Source organism: Felis catus, chromosome D2 (assembly GCF_018350175.1).
Source record: "Felis catus isolate Fca126 chromosome D2, F.catus_Fca126_mat1.0, whole genome shotgun sequence".
In the NCBI taxonomy this organism is placed as follows: Eukaryota; Metazoa; Chordata; class Mammalia; order Carnivora; family Felidae; genus Felis; species Felis catus.
The window spans coordinates 78,059,929-78,083,713 of NC_058378.1; the positions used below are offsets into that span (position 1 = coordinate 78,059,929).

The window sequence follows — 23,785 nt, forward strand, 5'->3', positions numbered from 1 at the left end:
TGGCAATTACACGCGTTTTTCTTTGAACGCTTGCTTAGCAAATGGCCTCTCCCGGCGGACTCTTTGGAAACATAGTGGGAATAAACCTCGTCCGTGTGGTCTCTAGGGATGCGGAGATTAGGAACCGTTTGGAGACAGAACCTCCAAGGCCTCTCCCAGCTCTGACCCAAGAGACCCTAAGAGAGCAGTGTTTTAGATTCACCAGTCTGGATGGGCCTTTGGGGGTCACCCAGCTCTCCCGTCTCCCTTCACACGGGGCGACATCAGCCCCGCCTTCTTGCATTCAACAGAGGGGCAGACACTCTCCTCAAGAGCCTAACTCTTCTTCAGTGTGAGGCACCATTGCTGTCACACCTCAGACAGTCAGAAGAGTGACAGCAAGGACGTTGTCCCCTTCCTAATGGTCCTTTTCCTCTCTCATCACTTATGTTACAAGTCCCAGAAATTTTAGCAGTGAGCAGTAATATACCCTTACGTTTATATAGCCCGTGGGAGGGCTTTTCTCTGACCTCATTTCATTTGCCAAACGTAGTCACTTTGAGTTCCACTGTAAAGCTAAGGCAGTGGGGGGTGGGAGGGAGTCAGCGAGTTGGGCTTTGCCCGACCCTGGGAATGACGGCATCCTTCCGGCTTCTGCCCCAGGGATCTTGGCGCTCACCGGCCGGGCTCTGGCCATCAGCGAGTCGAAGGAGAACGGCCGTCGGGGCCTCCCCCGGTGCGTTGTCCTCGATGAAATAATTACCAGAAGGAGCCCTCGGATGGGACAGGGCCCATTAAAAATAACTTCAGGCCTCTGCATCTTGAAGCAGCACACGCGTTAGGGAGCGGCCTCTTCTCTTGGACGTGAAGGCGTCCCATGACCCTTCCTGGCCTGCCAGCTGTGTGTGGCCCAGGCCAAAGCCGGATGGGGCTCTGGCTCCAAGCTTGCCCTTTGAGGCTTTGCACTCTGAGCAGAGGAGTGAGATTTTGAATAAACGACGTTCAGGAAGGTGTTCCCTCAAAATACAGGAGACGATATTGATATTGGTCTTGCTCACATCTTTTCCTGGCCATTTGGTAAATTATAAACAAGAACCCCAAGTGGCTATGATTACAAGTTCAGGTCCGAAGGAACACCTCCGGGCCTCACCAGGGACTGAAGCTCCTGTATAGAGTGTGGGCCTCCTGTAACCACACACGTTAAGAAGCGGGCATTTCTCTGGGGGGCCAGACCACCCCCTGCTATTGTACCGTCATCTGCTGCCTCTGAAGGGGGGGACGGGGGCACTGGGCAGCTGGAAGTGAAGCCCCCTTGGCAGGTAGGAAAGAAGGCAGGCAAGTGAGCTCCGTGACCCGACACTCACCCAGATCAGCTGCCAGGAGACGAGCTAAGATTCCAGGCAGGACGCTTCACTGAGCCGAGCTGGTAACCAGAGCTGGGCACTAAGCCAGGGCCACAGGTCCCTGGAAAGTCTCTCTGGGCCGGCCCTTAGCTCGTTTGGTGCATCCTGGGTGCTCTGTGCCGTCGTGGGGTGTGCTGGAGGGTTTCTGTTCAATACTTTAGGGTTAAATAATGCCTTGGCAACAATAATGATACCTTGGAGAAGGGGGCCGTTGATTCACTATTGTCTTCTCAGCTTAAAACAGTCTTTAATAGGACAATAAAATAATAGTCCTGAGGTCCCGTATCTGGAAAGTGATAGATCTGGAGGAGGTCCTAGAAATCGCCTTGTCTTTCACTGTCCCTGGCTTACCCTCTCATTTGTAAGATGAGGAACATAGTAAGTCTTCATAAACAAACATTTCTATGTCCTCAGCTGGGGCAGAGTCCCGGTACGGGTCCCCATTACAGGCACAGACGCTGAATCCAGCCCAGCTGTGTGTGGTTGGCTTTGGGTCTCTGCTCTTCCCGAGTGACGCACAAATCGGGGCGGAGGTCTTTCTGGTCATTAATCCACAAAACCGGCTGCATTCCCCTGAGCAGGCCAAGCCTCCTAGAAGGATGTGTTGGCTTCCCCAGGGAGATTCAAGGACTCCTGAAGAGTTGTCCACATGTTGAAGTGCTTCAGTTCATACGGCCGTGACCCCACACAATTGCAGGTTTGGGGAAGGTCTTCCAGGAAATCTCTCCTTTTAAAGCTCCTATTAAGGGATCATTTTTTAAGCGATGACTTCAACAATGCATACATGGGGAAGTGCTTTATAACCAGAACTTCTATTTGTATTTTGTGTTAAAGAAAAAAAAAATTCAGGGGGCGCCTGGGTGGCTCTGTCCATTGAGCATCCGACTTCAGCTCAGGTCATGATTTCGCAGTTCATGACTTTGAGCCTCGTGTAGGGCTCCGTGCTGACAGCTCAGAGCCTGGAGCCTGCTTCCGATTCTGTGTCTCCCTCTGTCTCTGCCCCTCCTCCACTCAGGGTCTGTCTGTCTGTATCTCTCTCTCTCTAAAATAAATAAACATTAAAAAAATTAAAAAACAAATTCAGGCTTTAGGCTTCAGGGATTGCCACTGACACTCTTGTCCGGCTGCTTTCTGAGCAGCTCACCTGTCATCTCTTGGCTTTCTTTAAGAAAGTAGGAAAGAACCATCTGGTAGCTGTAGATGTGGCTTCTGTGAGGAGAGAGTCCTTTCCGGTTTTGTTCACCACTCCATCCACAGTGCCCAGCAGTTGAGGCACGTCGTATGTGCTCAGAATCCAGTCACTGGGCAGGGAATGCAGCTGAGGGTGAACTGGGTGTCCCCGTGGAGCTGCCCGGACACCCGAGGGAGTCAGGGTTTCTAGTCTCCAGTGAAAGATTCTCGACTTTTCTTTCCAGCCTGAGGTCTCCAGTCAATTTGAAATAGGTCATATCTCCACCTCTTTGGACTTGAATCGTCTTTGCATCTAGAAATCTGATTTGGACCCGCCCTGCAGGCCCTGGCAGAAATTGGGGGAATGTTCCATGTGACTTGCAAAGCTTCTCTTCCAAACAGCAGCGAAGGAACCATGTATGTTCTTCCCTTGCTTCAGAGTATGGCTGGGGCTAAAATCTCAGTTCCAGAATGTCCTCGGGATGTGGGAACTTTCTCCATGTTGCCCGGGAGGCTGACAGAGGAAAAAGACACTCAAAACACACTGTTCTGAAAACTCAGTGCATCGTGCGGAGACCTGTTCGCGGTCAGATCTGTGTCTCTCACGGTTCGTTCTCTCAGGCTCTCTCAGGTTCCCAAATAGCCGAAGCCCCTTGGCAGCCTGAGGTTTACGAGCAGTCGTCTGAAAGTTGCTGAGCTGAGCCTCCCCTGCCAGCCGAATTGGAAACCTCAAGTCAGTGGACAGGCTCACAGTTTAGAGTCTGGTTCCAGACCTCACCCTGCCTGGCCCAAACCTTTCCTTTTTTTTTTTTTTTTTCCTTTTTTTCTTTTTTTTCTCCCTGATGCTAATTCTCGTTTTGTTTCTTTTGCAGAGTTGGATTACAGAAACTCCTACGAAATTGAGTACATGGAGAAAATTGGTTCCTCCTTACCTGTAAGTTCTGCTTGCTTTCCCTCCCTGTCTTGTGAAAAGGTAGTCACTGGCCTCCTCCTGAGCTCAGGCCCCAAAGCCAGGGTCCTCTGTGTCGGCAGCATCCTTGGCTGCACAGGAAGGGTGAGCTGGGACTGGGGGTCTCAAGTTTGTGGTTCGGTCCACTTGAGATGGCATTTTCAGGCAGAAAATGATGGAATACAGTTAGGCCTTCCGGTAGAATGATTTCCCTTGAGGGGGCAGGGGCAGCGCCTGGGCGCCTCAGTCGGTTAAGCGTCTCTTGGTTTTGGCTCCGGTCATGATCTCACGGTTCGTGAGTTCGAACCCCAAATCAGGCTCTGAACTGGCAGAGCTTGAGTTTCTCTCTGTCCATCCCCCACTCGTGCTCTCGCTCTGTCTCTCTCAAAATAAATAAATACACTTAAAAAAAAAAAAAGAGTTACTTCCCTGGACTGAGAAAGAACTAGAGCTTTCCTTGAAAAGGTGGAGGAGCGTTTTGGTTGTTTTTAAAGCACACTGTTATCTGTGGTCTTCAAATTAAGTGCTTTGTGTAACTGAAGACTGCCTTTTCTGGCAACATGTCTCTCCCCACACTGCCATCCCGCTGTCATTTAAGTGGCTGTGATGGGCGTCTGTCTTCCCCGGCTCAATGTCTGCTGCCTCCAGGGCACTTGGTTCCGAGCAGGACCTCTCGCGTTGTGCTGTTGTCCAGTGATGCCATCGGAGGCCTGCAGGTGCCACTTCCTGTGACACTGATGGGCCGGACACATGGCTGGGATCTTTATCTTTCTTTACATCATTCGTGGATGCCGGGATTGCTGCGTCCAACCCACCGTTTGCTCTAAGTCAGCAGACCGACCGTGATGGAGGCGCTCACCGCACTGGGCCACTGGGCTTGTCCCCCGCCCCGCATTCGGCGGTGGGCAGCGCCCAGCCTGGGGGGCTTGCCTACCCCTCCCGTTTCCCTGTCCTCTCTCCTGGCCGGCACCTGCTGGTTCCTTCCTTCTTGGTGGCTCAAGAAGAACGCAGGCTTTTCCCAGATGAGTTATTTGTTCTATTGAAGAGAGCTCTGCTTTTCTTTCTTTCTTTCTTTCTTTCTTTCTTTCTTTCTTTCTTTCTTTCTTTCTTTCTTTCTTTCTTTTTTCTTTAAGGTTTATTTATTTTGAGAGAGGGAGAGAGAGAGAGAGAGAGAGAGCATGAGCAGGGGAGGGGCAGAGAGAGAGGGAGACACGGGACGCAAAGCAGGCTCCAGCCTCCGAGCTGTCAGCACAGAGCCCGACGTGGGGCTCGAACTCAAAAGCCATGAGATCATGAGCTGAAGTCGGACGCTTCACCGACTGAGCCACCCAGCGCCCCAGGAGCTCTGCTTTCCGATCTCTATAGCGTGTTCAGGCCACCTGTAGCTGAGCTGACATGTGCCTTTGATGCCTGCAGCAGGACGATGATGCCCCGAAGAAGCAGGCCCTGTACCTTATGTTCGACACTTCTCAGGAGAGCCCGGTCAAGTCTCCCCCAGTCCGGACGTCAGAGTCCCCGACGCCGTGTTCAGGGTATGACTTAAATGAGGGGAGAGTTACGGGTCGGGCCAGCTGTCCCCAAGCCTCTGGGCCCTGTGGCACTGCTATCCTGGCTTGGTTTCATTACATGTGTTCAGGCGGCCCGCTTCACGGTCTCTGTCCACATGGATGTACGTGTGGGGCTGTGTTTCCAGCTGCCCTTTGTCCTAAGGAGAAATCTGTTAGCAGCTGAAAGCGTGAGCCTCTCCGATCGCCCCCCAGTGCACACATGACTTTGTTTTGTGATTTGTCCCGTGGGGAGGCAGCGTGCCCCTGCATTTAGACCCTGAGTTACTGGCTGCGTGACCTGATGCGGGTTACGGGACCCTCCTGTGCACAGTGTCCTCATGCTTTGTAAAGTGAGGGTAGTAACAAGACCGGCCCTGTAATTAAATGAGGCTCTCAGTCTTACAGGCACCCCCCAAACTGTGCCATGGGGAAGGGGCCGACTGTCCTCCCTTGCCATCGGGAGCATTAAACCGAGGCGTGGAAAGGAAAGCACGAGTCACAGGGCCGGCCTCTGCGTGGTGCCCGGGACACGTTTACTGCCCGTGTGGGTGTGAGTTCCCGTTTGTCGGGCTGCCCCGTTCTGAGCTGTGTAGCGCTGGATGGGGTAAGGGTGGGCACCCCTCTGTGCTTGGGACCCTCCCATCCCCTCTTACCTGCCCATTTCTCCGAGCGGGACTGAAAGCTCTAGCTTTGGTTTCCAGAACCTGCCCACTGTGACGATGGTGGTGTTATTGCAGCAAGGATACTGGTGATGGGCACCGTGTCAAAGTGTAGCCAAGTGGCATCTCACTTTGATCTTCCTGTCCTACAGAGAAAGAAACTGAGATACGGTCCCTAGTCAGGCAGGCTGCTTCACTCCAGAGCTTGTGCTCTCAACCAGTGGCATCTGTGCCTCTGACTCTCCCTCGTGAGCAGGCCCTGGGGTGGGGCGGGACCACCCTCTCCCTCAGCCTGTCCGGCCCACAAGGCTCCGTGGCCACCCGACATCCACCCCATTTCCCTCTGGGAACGTAGCCTTGGAAGTCCAGGATCCTTTGGGATGTTGGCTGACGGGGGGCATCCTGGTCGATTTCAGTGGGATGTCCCACGAGAAAAAGTAAAGCTGCTCTTCGCTTCCTCAGGTCAAGTTTTGAGGAAACTGAAGCCCTTGTGAATGCCGGGGCAAAGATCCAGCATCCCGTCACACGAGGGCTGGCCCCCAACCAAGAGCCACACTTGCAGGTGCCGGAGAAATCCTCCCAGAAGGAGCTGGAGGCCATGACCTTGGGCACCGCTTCAGACGCGATTGAAATTGTAAGTGGGGTCGGAGGGGCCCGAGATCACTTGGGGTGAGGCCTGGGCCGGCTGAGTCCCATCACCAACGGGTCCAGGCCTTCAGAGCAATACTCATCCGGTACCAGGCGCGGGGCCCCACCCAGTCCCTGGACCACAGAAGCCAGCCTAGGAGACCCCCCCCCTCCGTAGCCACGAGAGAGCTGTGACTCTCCATTTTCGCCAATGGGGTTTTGCAAATTCTCACTTCTCTTGAAGTGCTTTATTTGCCTTCAGGGTTGTTGGTTTTCCACGTTAGTCCCTTGGGGCTCGATGTTGGCTTTGGAGCCGTGCTCGGTCTGTACCCTGCTTCTCCATGCTCCGTGGCAGGGGGCAGAGAATGGCAGGTCAGGGGGCACTCCTTTTGGGGAACAGTTGGCTTTCCTGGGCCTTGGTGATGGGAAATCCCTCCTGTGTATGGACCAGGGCTGTACCTCTCCCCTCCCAACCCCTGTGGAGCCTCGCAGAGCCAGCAGACCCCCTGAACATCTAATGGACCATCTTTGTAGGTGAATTTTATGTGCATCTTTTTTTAACTCCCTCTTAGCAGCCCCCAAGAGGGTTTGAGGCTGTTGACTTAGTTACTGTGAGTGTCAATTTTGTTGTTCTATATTAGCAGACCGTTCATTTATCTCATGCATCAAACACTTATCGAGCACCTGCTGTGTGGCCGTTAGATACCGGGAATATTAGTAAGCAGAAAGAGAGTGGATGTGATCCAGCCATCTCTCAACTAGATACTATGGAAGGATTCATGCACGATTCAGTTTCTACACAGTTGGCTCCTGATGTTGAAGTCTTTGTAACCTACCCAGAGACCCGTTTTCATTTGCAATCATCTTCCCGTTATTTAGAAAACGCCCAAAACCTTTGATGATATTTATACTTGGAGGTGTTTTCTTGATGACTTATATTATGTTTGGAAAACCCGTCAGCTGGCTTGTCTCACCCCGAGCCTTTGAAGTAAATAAGTAAATGGTAACTTTCCTCCCACCAATTGGTTAGGGGGTGAGTGAGGGTGGTGTGGAGTGGGAGGGTACGTACCTAACGCTGTGCTTCTGGGCAGGGCATTGGGCCTGTCAATCTCCAGATGCCCATCATCAGCATGTGGGAATCAGTCCAGATGAAAAGGGAAGTATTAGCACCTAACGAACATTCTCTTTAGTCTCAAGTCGGAAACGTCCAGCAAATAGGTGCATGGTCCTTGCTTGGAATCGATATCACTCTGTCTCCTCTATTTTTCCTCTGTGTCCTCTTCTGCCGGCCTTCAGACAGCTCCTGAGGGCTCCTTTGCCTCTGCTGACGCCCTCCTCAGCAGGCTAGCTCATCCAGCCTCTCTCTGTGGTGCGCTTGACTATCTGGAACCCGACTTAGCAGAAAAGAACCCCCCAGTATTTGCTCAGAAACTTCAGGTTTGTAGCCCACGTGTGACCTTTTGGGGAGTTTGTGAAAACCTCAGTAGAGCATGAACTCCGAACCCCACATGCAATGAGGCGGGATTTAAGGAGGTGTTATTGGAAATGCTCCACATGAAATCTCTCCCCCCCCCCCCCCCCCCCCCCCGCAAAAGACTGATGTATGGGTGTTCTTGATCCAAGACGCCAAGATGATATAAATTGTGTGATTACATACGGGACAACCCATTTATATTTCAATTTGGAAATTGGACCCAAACAGTCATTTTTCAGAAATTTTGATAGCCCCAAAAGCAGTTTCTGTGATTTATTCATGGAACCAAGGGTATTAGATCACCATCGCGCCCTGCTCTTTATATATATGGGAGAGCTAGCTCAGACTCCCAATGAGATAACATCTGGACTCGGCCTTACATCTGGAACCAAAACAATCAGCTGCTCTGTGCCTTAAATTTGACAGCTTAATTTGACATCCTCTACACTAAGACCTTCAGGGCAAACCTAGAGAGATTGTGAGCAGTCATTTGAGAATCCAAAACCATTCACGGAAATTGTCGGCCAACTTGACGTTAAACCAACGAAAGGAGAGAAACCGAAGGAAACAGTGCAGTAAAAATTTTGATCCCGTTTTAAAAATCGTGTCATATTTGACCACATGATACTTCCCGACAGACATTCCAAAGGGCAATTAGAAAGAAAGAAAGAAAGAGAAAAGAAATTAAACACTTATTTCATGATCTGCTGAGGTGTTAATTGTGAAAGAAAGCCAGAGCGTGTGTTTTTCCTGAGTACCTGTCATGACATCACGTGGCACATTCATTTCTTGGATGTGGAAAACATTGACATCCTGTCTTGGTGCATTTTCCCCCGCGGTTTGCTCACCCCCACCCCCCACCCTTGGGCAGGAGGAGTTAGAGTTTGCCGTCATGCGGATAGAAGCCCTGAAGCTGGCCAGGCAGATTGCCCTGGCCTCCCGTAGCCGCCAGGATACCAAGGTACGGGTTTGGTGCTGCCGTGCGCTGCCTCTTGAGAATGTGGTGTGGTCCAGAAGTTTGTTTGCTAACCATTGGCCAAGCAGGCAATGTCCGTATTCTACAAAGTGATCTAAAACATTCTAAAAAGCCAAAAGCATAATTTGTGTAGATGCCGAGCTCACCCCTGAGATCCAGTTAAATCTGTGGTGAAGGAAACAGCAGGTTGGTTGGTAAAGCTGGTTGAATGGAGGAAAATATGAGAAGCCGGTGTAGAGTCGGTGAAATAAAGAAGTCTAGAATCTTAATGCAGTCTTATTGTACGGTGCGATATAAAACTGGTTAATATCGGCTAAACAAGACAAATAGAAACTTTGAGGTTTTGTTTTCTGTAAAAATCACTTCTCTACTGAACATAAATAATTCACAACTTTTCTATTTTTATTTTAAGTTTCATTTATTTTTAGAGAGACACAGAGCGGGTGAAGGACAGAGAGAGAGGGAGAGAGAGGGTCCCAAGCAGGCTCCGCATAGTCAGCTCAGAGAGAGCCCCGTGCGGGGCTTGATCTCCCAAACCGTGAGATCATTTGAGCCAAAATCAAGAGGCAGACAGTTAACGGACTGAGCCACCCAGGCGTCCCACAAGTTTTCTGTTTTTCTACAAGTTAATATCTAACTGTAATGAGACCGGATCCTAATCGATAGTAAATAGTGGAACCAAGACCTTCCTGAGACATTGCATTGACCCATAGGCCAGAGTCGATAGAATTACTGAAAAGCAACCCTTTTCTGTAAAGGGCAGATGGTCAGTATTTTAGGCTTTCTGGGCCATCTGGTCTCTGTAACAACCACGCAACTCTGCCACTGTAGCCCAGGAACGACCACAGACAATATGCACGTGAATGGGTATGGTGGTGTTCCAGTAAAACCCTTTTTACAGAATAGGACATTGGACCATTTGGCCCGCACACCGTAGTTGGCCACCCCTGCTCTAGAGTAGAGTATGATACTGACCCGAGCATGCAGAAATCTTTGTGCCTGGCTTCCAAGTTTGGCGTAACTTTTCTTAACTGTTTGAACGAGTCGCCGAAGACGTGCAAAACTATGGCCCTGTGAGGTTCAGCCCAACCCTCGGGGCTGACGGTGAGCTGTGGTCTCCGAGAACCCGCTTCATGCTCACCCCCCACACTCCGCCCTGAGTTGGGGAGCCCAGCGCACTCTGTGGCCTTGAACGTGTTGGTGAACCTCTCTGAGCCTCCGTTTTTCCAGCTGTAAGATGAGGCTACTAACAGCGAGTTTGCAGGTTGCTGTATAGATGATGTGTGTGGGACGGTGCCACGCCTGGCACACAGTAGGTGCGCAATGAATGAAAGCTGCTCTTGTCAGCTCACCTTCGCTTTTGCCTCTGATCTCACGGCTTCTCTGCTGTAGGGAGTCCAGGGCCCGTTTTATAGATGGGGAAGTGGAACCACGGAAACAGTCCAAAGCCTGACAGTGAGTCACTGACCCAGCAGGAACGAGGACTCCAGTCTCCAAATGCGAGCCCCTTGCCTGTCCGTCTCAATTAACAGCTCACTTGATATAGGATCAGAAGTTCATGTGGTGCTCCTGCCCGCAGGGCCTCCCACGTGTGATTTCCCTGGAGCGAAGGAGGGGGGCTCCCTCCCAGAGACATCGCTCACGGAGAGAAGGTGGTCATACTGTGTGTGTCCAGACTGGGAACACTGGGACCCAGAGCAGGGACGAGAATGTTAACACACGTTGCTGATGTCCTTGTTCTCATGGTCAACCCAGAAGCTTGGATTTAATTTCCACGAGAAAGATTTTTAGAAAGCATTAAGCAGTGATGATTTTTTTTCCCCATTAGATTTATTTCTTGGTATTCTTGGGTAGTGGCTTGAGGACAGAATGAATTGCTTCAAGTTTGGCCACTGTAAATGCAGTATATTCCTGTCCAGCAGTTTGAGGCAGAATTGAGCATGTTCTAGTAAGAGTTCAGATTGAGTGTGAAATGTTCTGGAAAGTCTCGTACCCCTGCCTCCCCCTTCCAAGGGTGCATCAGACATGACAGTTGGCAAGTAATTGATTGGCTGGCTGTTGACTTCTGTCAATTACAGCCTATTCTCAGATCATGTGTCCCGATTTCCATATAGAAAATACTGTCACCTGACTCTACTGCGTGTGGGTCGGAGAGATGGCCCCAGCCACCTCCTTATGTATTTCAGAAGAGTGTGCTAAAAGAAACATTCCTGGGGGTAGAACTGTCTTGGAGCGTAAGGAACATTTTTCTCTGCTGTAGTAACTTGTACCGCTTTTTTGGGTTTCTGTGGGTTTCTCGTTCATGTAGACGCTTGATTGCCCCTTTACTGCTTTGGAAATTGCTGATGTATAGAAAGAGAAACAGCAGCTGTGTATCCAATTTGCTCTTTTTTCCTGCCCATAAATTTCAGCTGCAGGTGACATAGCCCAGTCTTTTTGGCAGCATGGTCTTAAACTGTTGCTAACACAAAAATGAAATCACTTGGAATGAAAAGAAATCACTTGGAGGGATGAAAAGCCACATGAAATATGGTGGCGGTGATTTCTGGTTGCTCCTTCAAGCAGCTTCACTTTACATTTCCCTTTAGACCAAAATCCAGCTGCGCTGACCTTCGAAGGTCTGCAGTGGGGTTTCCTGTCTCATTAGTCAGAAGATGTTAGAAACGGGGAAGACTCCTTGGGGCCGGGGTGTGGGGCTGTAGCTCCTTAGCGTTTTTCTTCCACCCCCTTCTGGCCGAAGTGAATTCGATCGTAACCTCCTGGGGTTATTAATCTGACCAGGGTGGCCAGCTGTGCGGTACAGCCGCCCCGAGTGTAACCAGGATAGATAGAGCATAAATGGCCTGTCTGTGTGGCTTTTGCAAAGCGATACAAGGCACGCGAGGGGGTGGATTTCATCTCTGTGCGTAACGGATACTGGTTGCGATCCCTGAAGCCGTTGGCCTTTCTGGTTGAGGGGACCCAAATACGAAGACCGAAGGAAGTGTGTGGGTAACGTAGGAATAAGGATCATGTAAATGACAAGCTTCAGGACCGGAGGAAGTCCTAGAAACAGGCCCCTTAGGGAGGCAAAGGGTGCTGATCCCCAGTGCAGCGTTGGATTCCTCCACGAGTCCTGGCTGATAAAGGCAGACGCCTGGGTTTTATGTCGGCAGGAGAAGTTGGCAGGTCTGGGGCAACCTGTGCGGGCGAATGGCCTGACCTCATAGGCTCCTTCTCTCGTGCTTTGTCCGGAAACCACCCACCACCCCCGACATTAATAACCAGCACGATGCCCGAAAGCTGCAGGAACAGTCTGGAGAGCAGAGACAGAGGGCTGGCCTGGGGGTTCACCTCTTATTTGCCAGTTTGGGGAGTTTGCGGTCATTGCCTGCAGCCTGTGTGGAGAGGGGCTGAGGCCACGTCTTGACTCAGTGGGAAGGAGCAGCCAGTCACTGGCTGGTGGCACCTCTTGGGGGAGCGGGTGAGGGCACACACTGAGTGTCATCCTGAGCTCAAAGCCTGCAAATTTGGATGCAGCAGCTCCAACGAGGGGCCCCACCTGGCTCTACCCCCAACGTCCCAACCTGTGCCCCCTCTCCATGACCTTGACCCAGCTTGCCCTGGGCTCCCAGCCTGACCTACACTCCTGGCCCCCACCCTGTGCACGCGTCTCCCACAGCTCTTGGGGACAGCTGGCTCCCAGACAGGGATCCCACCTTGCTTCCCTTGAGGCCTGGAGACAGGGAACCGGCCACAAGGACTGTGAGCCTGGGTGCGTGGCAGGACCGTGAGGCCAGAAGGGCCCCAGGCATGAGGTCTGCGGGTCTGACTGGTGGCAGTGCCCCAGAGGGTCCCATCAGGAACCAGGATCTGAGTGAGTGGATTGAGGGGGCCGCAAGCTGATTCCAAAGGCTCCTGCTTTTTCTGAGTTGGGGCCATTTCACATGTTACCACTCTGTGATTTCTCCTGGCTTTGGGGCTTCTCCAAAGCTGCAGTGAGTGGGGGTCTCTGCAAGAGGAACAAAGCTTAATCTAAGCCCGATGTTAAAATATCAGCGAGACACAAGCCTATTTCAGTTAGAAATAGTTCTTGGTTGTAAGAGAAAACAGGAGTGTGTACCTTGGATTTCATTAACATGCAGATACCGCAGGCAGTAATTCAAATGGATTCTGAAGTCATCTGTTCCTTTATTGAAAACACCAGGTGGCCGGGATGAAAGGTGATAGTGAATCACCGTATGTGGTGCTAACCATTGTGTTTACTTAGCAAGCTCATTAATTTATTTATATTTCATTCCCTTCCTTGTACAAAGGGCTCAGGCAGCTTCAAGAGCATCAGTTCCTGCAGCGGTCGGATTTCAATTCTGCCCTGTCCGATGAAGTTAGTTTTAGTCCATTTCCCCTCGCGCTTCACAGAGCTCTCTTACTTGGAGTCAGAACTGGATCTCATTCTGGGAAACCTTTTGGCCAAATCACTTCGATCCTCCCATTTTTTCATCTTCCAGAAGACCAGGATGAGTGGATGGTGTCCAGTGTTCCTTCCACTTTGAAATTTTATTCTAATTATGTTTTCAAAGGGCACTTTACTTAAAGAGTGACAGGAACAGGGTTTTTTTCATCATCTTCAGTGTCTTGTGTTTATGAAGTTTCTCCGTAAATACGAATAGAGTCTTATTGTCTAGGTGTAATTGTGTCTTTACTTCCTGAGAAGTTTCCCATGTGACAAGTAGAGCCTTGAAAACATTTCAAACAGCAGAGATTCACCCATGCACGGGAGAGGCTCCGTAGCTCTGGTCTGGTGGCATGCTTTCTTCTGCGAGATCAGCCTGCCAGCTCCTGGGTTTTGGTCAAATGTCCTGCACTGGAGGCTTCTTTAGGACCCGAGGAAGGAAAGATCGTGGCATCCCACTAGACACCAGAGTATCACCAGGGTCTGGTAGAACAGGGGGCCGTGTGCTCCCCTCTCTGAGTGATCATCCGGGGCCCACTGCAGAGGGAACCCAAACGCTCAACACCAGGCAGGGGCAGCGAAACCCAAGCCCGCTTCTGAGACAACCAAAACCATGGCTGTGCATGTATATGACTAACTGGCCCTAACTCTGTTATCTCCAGTCCTATCCATTAAATTTCTGCCTGAGTTTTCTAAGTTATTTCAAGTTCATTTCCTCTGATGCTCTAGCGGGGGGGTAAGCAGGCCTGTTCGTGGGATGGAAGAGAGAGAGCCTTCGGGTGCGCCCCCCGCCCCGCACCGTCGGGTCTTTAACCTTACCTGCTTCCGCTTATAAGACCAGTCCTCCCCGTACTTTCTGCACATCCCTCTTTCGACTCCAGCAGGGTAGAGCTGTGTTCCCTGCCCACGTCTCATGAATTTCCCCAGGAACCTGCAGTCCCACCCTGACCGGCTCCCCACCATGACACTTCACATCGCGTTGGACTCTAGTCCCCAGGGGTGGCGGTTTGCCTGGGCATCCGTGACGGTGTCAGGAGGTTAATGCATAGGACTGAGAGTGTGCTTGCTTGGCTTGGTGTCTCTAACAAAAGAACTAGACTACCAGCCCCGGCTGCACCGTTGACCATGCTCCTAACTCCGCATCTCAAGTGTGTTGGAAGTGGCTGAGCTTTTGGTGCAAAGGGAGGAAGAGTAACGGTGGTCCTCCCCTCCCTCCCAGGAGGCTGGTGACTGCCCTGTCCAGTCAAACCAGTGTCAGTTGTGGGAGAGGGCAGAGAATCCCACCACCTGTTGAGGGTCTTACCAGCCAGTGGGGATATTGTCAGCGATCCGGTTTTCGGTTTTGCCGTCGACACAGCAGACTTCAGGCGATGTAACTACAAAGGAACCCTTCCCTTGGGGCATCCGCAAACTAGCTTTCGAAGGTGACGTTGGTTGATAGCCACGGTAGGCCCTAAGCTTTGTGTGAACATATCCTTTCAAACGGGGCTGAACGAATGTTCCCCGAATTGAAATGCAGACAGTCTTGCAACACTGATCAGATCTGCAGTTATTCAAAACTAGGCAAATGGAGATTAGAATTCAGCATCGTTCGCCATCAGGCTTTTATTTTGGGAGCGGAGCCCGCCGGAAAACAGCCTTGGTTCTTAAGCGCTGTGCCTAAATGCCTCTGCGTCTGATAAATGGCAGTGATAAGCAGGCACCAGACATGCTTGACTCCGAAAGCTGGGAGTTGGGGAGGCCTCTGCCATTAGCCCCTTTGTCTGCCTGTGCAGGTGCAAAACGATCGATTTCCATAGATTGTATCCGGCCTTTCCCCACTCATCAGTCTGAGCATTTTCTCATACTTTTGATGTTCTTTGTTTCAAAACCATACAACTGACCCACTCACGAGGGGGTGAATGCAAATCCTCTGTCCTATGCGTGATACTAACGTGTTTTTTTTTTTCTAATTAAAAACCATCCCACAGAGAGAAGCTGGTCACCCAACAGATGTCTCCATCTCTAAAACAGCCTTGTACTCCCGCATCGGGACGGCCGAGGTGGACAAGCCCGCAGGCCTTTTATTCCAGCAGCCTGACCTGGACTCCGCACTCCGGATCGCCAGAGCAGAGGTACTGTGTGGCATGCGTGTGGCTCGGAGGAGGGCAGCTCTGGTCGCCCCGGGAAAGGCTCCAGTCCCTGCCACGCGTAAATAAAATTATATTTACACCCATGGTCCACAAAGCCAGCATCTTTGGACACAGACTGTATTCTGCAACCATTGCAGACGGAGGCGGGTAGCAGACGGGCTTTGATCTTCCTGGACACCATTGTTTAATGAGCCTCTATGGCCTTGTTTGATGTATAACAAAAAGCATATGCCTTTCAGTTGCTCCCTGGTGGGCATTGCGGAAGTCTGATATCTGGCTCATGTCTGTCTCACGCTCTGGGGAAGTTCTCGGAGTCCAATTATTGTTTGGTGTGGGAAGTTCTAATTCTACATTTATTCAGTGTTTCCTTCTTGGTCTGCGAATCGCTCAGATCTGAATTCACTCCCCTGGAGCTCACCTTTCTCTTTCCTCCCTGATGCCAGATCATAACCAAGGAGAGCGAGGTCTCGGAGTGGAAGGCTAAATACGAAGAAAGCAGGCGGGAGGTGATGGAAATGAGGTCAGTTGTGGTGCTTCCTGGCACCTGGGGCATGGCCCACCTGTGGTCTCATAGCAGCTGGAGCTGCTGTGGCCCATGAACCAGGTCTTCCCAAGAGTCACCTGTTCTTTAAGAGACAAGGTTTATGTTTTCGCAAAAGCATTTTTCGTCATGGTACTCTTACGAAAATATCATGCACCTGAGCTAAATATTGCAAACAAATAAATACCTGTGCGATGAAAAGCAAATCTCTCTTCCACCCAGTCTCCAATTCCACTCCCCTCAGGTAGCTGCTATCCACCGTTTCTGGTATATCCTTCCAAGAATTTTCCATTTCTTCCTTTTTTTTTTTTTTCTGAAGTTTATTTATGTAGTTTGAGAGAGAGAGAGAGCATGAGCAGGGGAGGAGCAGAGAAGAGGGGGGAGAGAGAATCCCAAGCAGGCTGTCAGTGCAGAGCCCGACATGGGGGCTCCATCTCAGAAATTGTGAGATCATGATCTGAGCTGAAATCAAGAGTCAGATGCTTAACCGACTGAGCCATCCAGGCACCGCTCTTTTTTTTTTTTTTTTTTTTAATTTATTTTAGAGAGAGAGCGGGGGAGAAAGAAGGGCAGAGGGAGAGAGAGAATCCCCCAGCGCAGGGCTCCATCCCATGACCCTGGGATCATGATCTGAGCCAAAATCACAAGTCAGACACTCAACCGACTGAGCCACCCAGGCGCCCCAAGAATTTCCTATTTCTGATTACAAATGTGTGAATGTGTCCATACAGACTCCATTTTTCTTCCAAAGTGGGGAGTAGAACTGTACATTATCCTGTATTCTCTTTTAACATTGTAAAAAATCTGTTTAATGTTTTTATTTATTTGTGAGACAGAGAGAGACAGAGCATGAGCAGGGGAGGGGCAGAGAGAGAGGGAGACACAGAATCCGAAGCAGGCTCCAGGCTCTGAGCTGTCAACACAGAGCCCGATGCAGGGCTCAAACTCACAGACTGTGAGATCATCACCTGAGCTGAAGTCATAAGCCGCTTAACCGACTGAGCCATCCAGGCGCCCCTGAATTTTAACATTGTAAATCTTGGACAGATTTTTATACAACTCGACCTTATTGTGTAACAGGTTTAATGGTCCTTGTATGGTTCTAACAAAGTGAACTTCACCAGTCTCCGTGGATAAGCAGTTGGGTTACCTCCGGAATTTTGTCTGAGTGATTTATTTCCATTTGCTGCATTGGTATTAGAAGTGTAACAGCCACCACATCTTGAGTGCCTATCACATCACGTGCCACGTGCTGTGTTTCTGGCACGCGGTCTCTGTTGCTCCCCGGGCCCCTCAAGAAGCGATCATCAGCCCCATCTGACAGTGGGAGGGCTCAGAGAGGTCAGGTGACTTGTCCAAGGTCCCGGAGCTTCTAGTTAGAAGAATGTGAATTTGAATCCACCTTTCTGGTCATAAAACCCCAACTCTTTCCACTGTACCCAGGGGCCTGCCTCCCTCGTCATGTCTGACGGACCTTTTTGCCTTTCATTTTCCTTCGTGATCCATCGTCATCTTAGAGACTACGAAACCATGTCTTGGGCTAGAACTTACCCTTGGGATGTGATCTTAAAAATGGTATGGCCAAGTGGCGTTTTTAAGAAACTTGGACCCAAGCCTTGGCCCGGGCCATCCCAGGTTAGTGAGCACTGCCCGGGGCTCCGGCTGCTGCCAGGTCTGAGAACCGCTCCTGGGAACACAGTTCATCTCTCCACACACCAGCCTTTCTTCAGCACAAGCTGAACTGACACATGGGTTTTCCAGTCTCAAGGGAAGAGATGAGAGATCGTTTTGAACGAGACGAAAGATCTGGTGCTGTATTGAAAATCCTCAATAGGCTTGCTTCGTTTTTGAGTCTCAGAGTTTGGGAATAAGGGAAAAATAGATGAGTTTTTAAAAATTGGTTGGATTAGTTCATTTAGAGGGCGCTTGATTGCAATAGTCGCTGCTGGTTATCAGAATCGGCTGCACTCTTGGCTACGGGTTTTTGGTTTTTTTTTTTTTTTCAACGTTTTTATTTATTTTTGGGACAGAGAGAGACAGAGCATGAACGGGGGAGGGCCAGAGAGAGAGGGAGACACAGAATCGGAAACAGGCTCCAGGCTCCGAGCCATCAGCCCAGAGCCTGACGCGGGGCTCGAACTCACGGACCGCGAGATCGTGACCTGGTTGAAGTCGGACGCTTAACCGACTGCGCCCCCCAGGCGCCCCCTGGCTACGGTTTTAAGTAGCAAATTATTTAGGGTAGTCGGATCCCCTGTTTTCTAGGTCAAATATTATCTTCCTGGAAATTCTCCTGTTAGTCCCTTCTTCCTACTGATGCTTTCTGTGCCCGCTTCTGGAGGTTAATCCGAGCGTGCTGTTTCACACATTCACACTGAGGCCCTGCGGTGGCGTCATTTGAAAATTTCTCTCCTTTATCTTTCTCTCTCTCTCTCTCTCTCTCTCTTTTTTTTTTTTTTCCCAGTAGGGGAGTAGAGGAGGGAACAACATGGCTTTCATTTTTTGCCTGTCCTGAAAATGAAAGCAGGGCATGCTGGGAAGGCTAGAAGCTCCATCCCTGATTCGTTTTGCGTCCTGGGGAGGAGCTGTACCTCTGGGGGCTCCAGGGAGTGCTGTTGACTAACCAGTGTGGCGGGACTCCGGTGTCACCAGCCGACACAGCCGCACTCGCGTTTGAAGGCCCAGCTGTCCACCTGGGAGCCAGACCAGACCAGGTGACAGTCAGGCTCCGCTTCCTAGCTGCTTTGGGGCCTGTTCCTTAACTCTGTAAGCTGACTTTCCGCCTCTGTGAAGAAGGGTGAATCACAGCACCTCGAGGCGTAAGGGGTATGAAAAGGCTCCAGAGTCGGATGTCTGGATGCGGAGCCAAGCTCGGCCGCTTTGTAGCCCTGGGATTCTGAAAAGGTTCCTGCGTCACCCTGTGCCTCAGTATGCCCATCAGCAATCCTGGCGGCACTTCACTGTGAGGAAGAAAGAGCTGCAAATACAGTGCCACCGAAGCGGCTTCGGGCCCCTGGTCCCCCTGCACCTCTGGAAGGACACATCCCGCACCCGCTGTGGTCCAGTGATGGGTTCAGGTGGGGCAGCCTCAGGGGGTCCATCGCTGTTTTGTGACTCAGGGGTACAAGGAGGTATTGTTTAATTACAGAAAACGCAAAGTGCTTCTGTGTAGGTAGGATTCAGAAAGAACCCATGTGGGCTCATGTCGCAGTCACCTTTTTTGTTGTGGGTTGGCTTTGGTCGAGGCGCCGTCCTTGGGGCCAAGGTCAAGAAGCCAGGGACAGACACCCATCAGCTGCGATGCCTTTAGACTCTGCAGAATGCTTTCACTGGTCTTTTAACCTCATTCAGTTCTCCCACGGCCCTGAAAGTCAGGGTCCAGGCTAATCTTCAACCATACCAGGGAGTCAGCTGAGTCCCCAGTGTCTGTGACCAATCTGTCTGAGCCACTCAGCTGGGAGAGGCAGGGCCAGCTGGAATCAGGGCCGTTCTGGGCTCTCCTGTGGAGATTAACTGTTGGATAATGTAGGAGAAACTCTCAAGTCTTTTTTGAGAGGTTCCTTCCAGAAGGTTGACTTTCAAGAGAGAGGGGGGCTTCTTCACTCCTGGGTCCTTCCACCTGGGGGCAGCAGTGAGACAGTCTTACAAGCCGGGAATCTTCGTGCTTTTGTGTAGCTGAGGTTTGTTGAGGCTATCCAAGAAGTGCTGCTGTTCCTTCTTCCCCCGTCTGCCCCCATCCCCATCATAGGTGACTAAGTACTGGCCCCTGGGCCGTGAGGAGCTTCTGCTCATGTACTGTGATGCCAGACGTGTGAGATGTTTTAGAAGATTCAGATAAAATGTCTTGAAGTTTGGAGGAGAAATCAGGGAAGGCTTCCTGGAGGAGATGGCATTTGAATTGGACCTTGAGAAGCAGACAAGACTATGAGAGGTGGAAGTAGAGAGGCGAAGTGAACAACACGGGCAGGGTCATGGAGGTGGAAAATCCCAGAGCTGGCAAAAACTCATTTGTTCTCATTGAACCACTTTGTTCATGAGATGGCAGGAAAGGAGGTAAGGTTGATGAAAGTGATCAGGCTCAGGTTCTGGAAGGCTTTGATTGTCAGGCGGAAGGGTCGGCCTTATGTTTTTTCCTCAGTGAGCAGTAGGGATGCATCGAAGGTTTTGCCCAGGGGCATGTTGTGTTCAGAGTCATGCACTAGGAAAATTGACTTATTTGGGTATGTAAGATGAGGGGCGGGGTTGCAGGTGCACCTAGAGGTGTGAACCTGTGACAAATAAGACTTGTCCCCTAGGGGTGCCTGGGTGGCTCCATCTGCTAAGCATCGGACTCTCAGTTTCAGCTCAGGTCATGGTCTCACGGTTTGTGAGTTCAAGCCCCCCATCGGGCTCCAAACTAAGAGTACAGAGCCTGCTTGGGACACTCTTTCTCTCTCTCTCTCTCTCTCTGTCTCTCTCTCTCTCTCTCTCGCTCTGCCCCTCCCCCACTTGCACGCTCTCTCTCTCTCCTTGCTCTCAAAATAAATAAATAAACTTTAAGAAAAAAAATAAGACTCGGTCAGGCTGCTGAGTCCAGCACGGGGACCCTAGCGTCAATTAGAAGCCATTCTGTTGTCACAGTTCCAACGTATTTTTACTTCCCTTACAGGAAAATAGTGGCTGAGTATGAGAAGACCATCGCTCAGATGATAGGTAGGTGTCCTGACTGGTGGCCTCAAGCCTCCCCGAGGCTTCTGAACCACGGGGAGGGCTTTGAAGTTAGACGCTCCGAGTGTGTTCATCTTCAGCCCCTCTTAGAACATGAAGTCCTTCAGGGAGGGACCGATTTTAGTGTGTGTGCTGCTAAAGTGACCGCTTTTCACCGAGGGACCAGAGCATCCCAGAATGTGAGCCTGGGGGCCTCCTGGAAACACCTGCTAGAATGTTCCTTAGCACCATTCGTGCCTGTGGGAAGCCATGGCAGTTACCTCAATGGCCACCATCGAGCCAGGACTTGCCCACTTCATGGGGAAAGAGGTTTGGGTTGGTTCCTAGGGTGTTTGGGGGATTTCTTGGCTCATGAGAGGGACGAAGAATCAAATCCCTGAACTCTAACTTAGACTCAAGGGACAAAATACTCAGCCTTCACGCAGGGTTCTAGGGCAAGGACAGTGGAATGCGTGGCCGTCCTGCCTGCTCCCCCCCCCCCCACCCCCCTGTGCATTACCTGATCTCACGGGGATGGGCATTGACTCAGAATCCGTCTTCGCACCCCGGGCAGCCGGTCCTGACACTGTTTTGGCCTCCAATAAAAAATGGCCTCAAGGGGCAAGTTCTACACCCCCTGGCACTTAAAAAAAAAAAAAAAAGAAGAAGAAGAATGGGAAAAGAGCTCACAGAAGCGCTAAGCCCGTTTTCACACTAGTGATCACTATTCAGAAACGATGCTATGACTTGGCAGGGGCGGGGGAGATTTTTATTTATTTATTTTATTTCATTTGCTTAGGTCCAGGATACCAGTTAAAAAAAAAAAAATCTTTTACTCCTGAGGACACATGGAGTAAAAGCCCCAGCTCACTGCACACCAGTTTCTGTGTCGAAGCTGGACGCCGGGTTAACAGATGATTCCTCTCTCTCTCAAACGTTTGGGTCTGAGTCATGCTACCACACCTCTAGCTTGTCCCAAGATAAATATGAGAGCAGCCTTGGGAATGGTGAAGAGGCTGACAACTGAGGGCTTTCTATTCAAAGGGGCTTTAATTTTGATTTATTACAACAGAGGCCGTTTCTCCCAGATCTCAGGGAGAGTCCATTTGGGTGTTTCTAAGGATCAGCTCGTGGCGTATGGTTTCTATCGAATGAAACCTCTTTATTAAATTGGTATACGAATTTATGAATACATATGGATGAGATATTAAAAAAAAAAACCTCTTGGAACCAAAGCTGCCTGTAAAAGTGGTCAGGAAGGAGGATTTATGTCTTCCAATATACAGTGTTTGACACACTGAGCACAGTGTGGCCTCCTGGAGTCTTAGGTTGTGAAAACGTCACTCCGACCCACCGTGGCTCATCTGGAAATACCCTTCTGCATCTCAGAGTCCTACATTGTTATTTTTGCCCTTGGTGACGATACTTGGGCCAAGGTTGAGAGGGGGTAAAAGGGCAGGAGCCTCTGCCCCTGAGAGAATGCCGTCCCGAGCCACCTGCTAGCACTCGGCTGGCTGTTTTTGATACAAGTAGACGTTCGTTCCCTCTTAAACACCGAAGAGTAAGAATCTCTCTCCCTGGTGCAAGTGGCCCATCCCTGCTGGACAGAAAGGTTACTCAGCTCTGACTTCCTTGCAGCCTATTTGCCGGTGGGAGTAGTTCGGAGAACATTTCAATTCTAGGCAGGTTGAGTGGGTGGAGCTCAGACCGCAGGCGTTAAGGCTACGCACCCCCAGCCCCCCACCCCCCTCCCCCGGGGAGACCCGGTATGTTTGGCCGAAGGGTCCCTCTCTTCAAGAGCTGTGATCTCGCCCCTCTGAGCATTTTGCTGTTTGGGGGTGTTTGAGCGCTGCCGGAGGCCCTGTGAGCGCCCTCCGGTGTCCCTGGCTGCAGGCAGCACTGTCACCCAGGGTGACGCATGTCCCGTCCTGGTTCCCCGTCCTCGGGCACCTTCACCAGCCACTTTTCAGACCTTGTTCATCAGCTGGCACGTCTGTGGCTGTCACCTGTCAGTCACTACTGCAGGGCATTGATGAGGGCCACCGCAGATTTCCAGGTCCTTGTGTCCTTGCAGACAATGGCGTGGGGCTGAGGCACAGCCAGGACTCCCTGTCACTGCGGGCGGGACCCGCCTTCTTGCTGGGCAGGCTGTGGGTCCCCATACGTGGAAACATACCAGCCTCCTCTCTTCTTCTCCTTTGCACCCGCCTACGCAGCATCCCTGGTGGGAGGGAAAAACTCAAGCTCCAGGAGCTTGGCAGTTCAGGCAGAATGAACATCGGTAGCGTTTTGAAGTCAAAACTTCACCCCACCTGCGCCAGCCCCTCCTGGCTGCAGCCCGGCTCTCTGGCTTCCATGTAACCGTCACAAATGTTCCACGCCAGCGTGACATGTGTCCTGCCATCGTCGTCCGTTCTCGTCACATGTTACTAAAGAGCATATGCTCTTGAGTTCAGAGACCGCATACTTAGGATTCAGAACCAAAAAAAGACCTCTGTGCTTTTCTGCATTCCAGGTTGTTGCAATTGATTTTTTTTCTGCTTTCCTAACAACTGCCCTGATTATCTGTTTTGCTTCCATTTTCTGTTGCTTCTTGCCCTTTGCTTGCAAAACACACAGGCAAGCCTGGTAAGTAAACGCTTCTTCCCCTAACGTGACACCTGCCCATTGCAACCCGTGTCTGTTTGTTTGTTTGTTTCTGTTTTTGTTACTTTTGCTATTGTGTATTTGCCGCATTCCCCCTCCCCCTCCCCCGAGAAACATGGTTTAATAATGTGTTGCCTGCAAAAAGAAAAACAAAACAGAAAAATCTCCAAGGGCATTGTTTTGTTGTTGAGTCTGGAGCATTTTGAGTTTGGGGCTGATTTCCTGATGTGAAGAACCTGACTGCGTGTGTAACTTGCAAGAAGATTTGTGGCGCATTCTCACCTCCTCCGTCTCCTGGGAACCGGGAAATTTCTATTTTTACGAGCCTTTTGGGGGGAGGGCCGGAAACCTGAGGCAAGCTAAGTCTCAGATCCAGGAAATCAGATGGACTCTGTTTGATAAATGGCTTTTTACAAGCCAAGTGAAATGTATACGTGGCCTCAGTTCAGCCCCAGAATGTGCATTGTACCCTGTGCCGAGGACTAAGGAAGCAGCTAAAACGTAATAAAAACAAGCGTTCAGTTACTGGAGCATCGTTTCTTTTAGGAGTCTGGGCGCAGCAAG

At 50.8% G+C, this 23,785-nt stretch overlaps 1 protein-coding gene across 14 annotated transcripts in view; it reads left to right on the plus strand.

The window, feature by feature from the left end:
- The window catches only part of TACC2 (transforming acidic coiled-coil containing protein 2), a 212,716-nt gene that overhangs the window by 181,863 nt on the left and 7,068 nt on the right, over window positions 1-23,785 (plus strand). For 5 of the 14 annotated variants that reach the window (XM_019813928.2, XM_045040773.1, XM_019813932.2 and 2 more), the window contains 9 exons: window positions 3,425-3,486; window positions 4,918-5,033; window positions 6,170-6,341; window positions 7,631-7,771; window positions 8,680-8,769; window positions 15,187-15,330; window positions 15,792-15,868; window positions 20,538-20,581; window positions 23,195-23,203. In XM_019813928.2, coding sequence (XP_019669487.2) covers window positions 3,425-3,486; window positions 4,918-5,033; window positions 6,170-6,341; window positions 7,631-7,771; window positions 8,680-8,769; window positions 15,187-15,330; window positions 15,792-15,868; window positions 20,538-20,581; window positions 23,195-23,203 — 855 coding nt within the window. The remainder of the gene's footprint in view (window positions 1-3,424; window positions 3,487-4,917; window positions 5,034-6,169; window positions 6,342-7,630; window positions 7,772-8,679; window positions 8,770-15,186; window positions 15,331-15,791; window positions 15,869-20,537; window positions 20,582-23,194; window positions 23,204-23,785) is intronic. The other 9 variants (XM_019813929.2, XM_019813930.2, XM_006938226.3 and 6 more) reach the window with 3 other exon arrangements.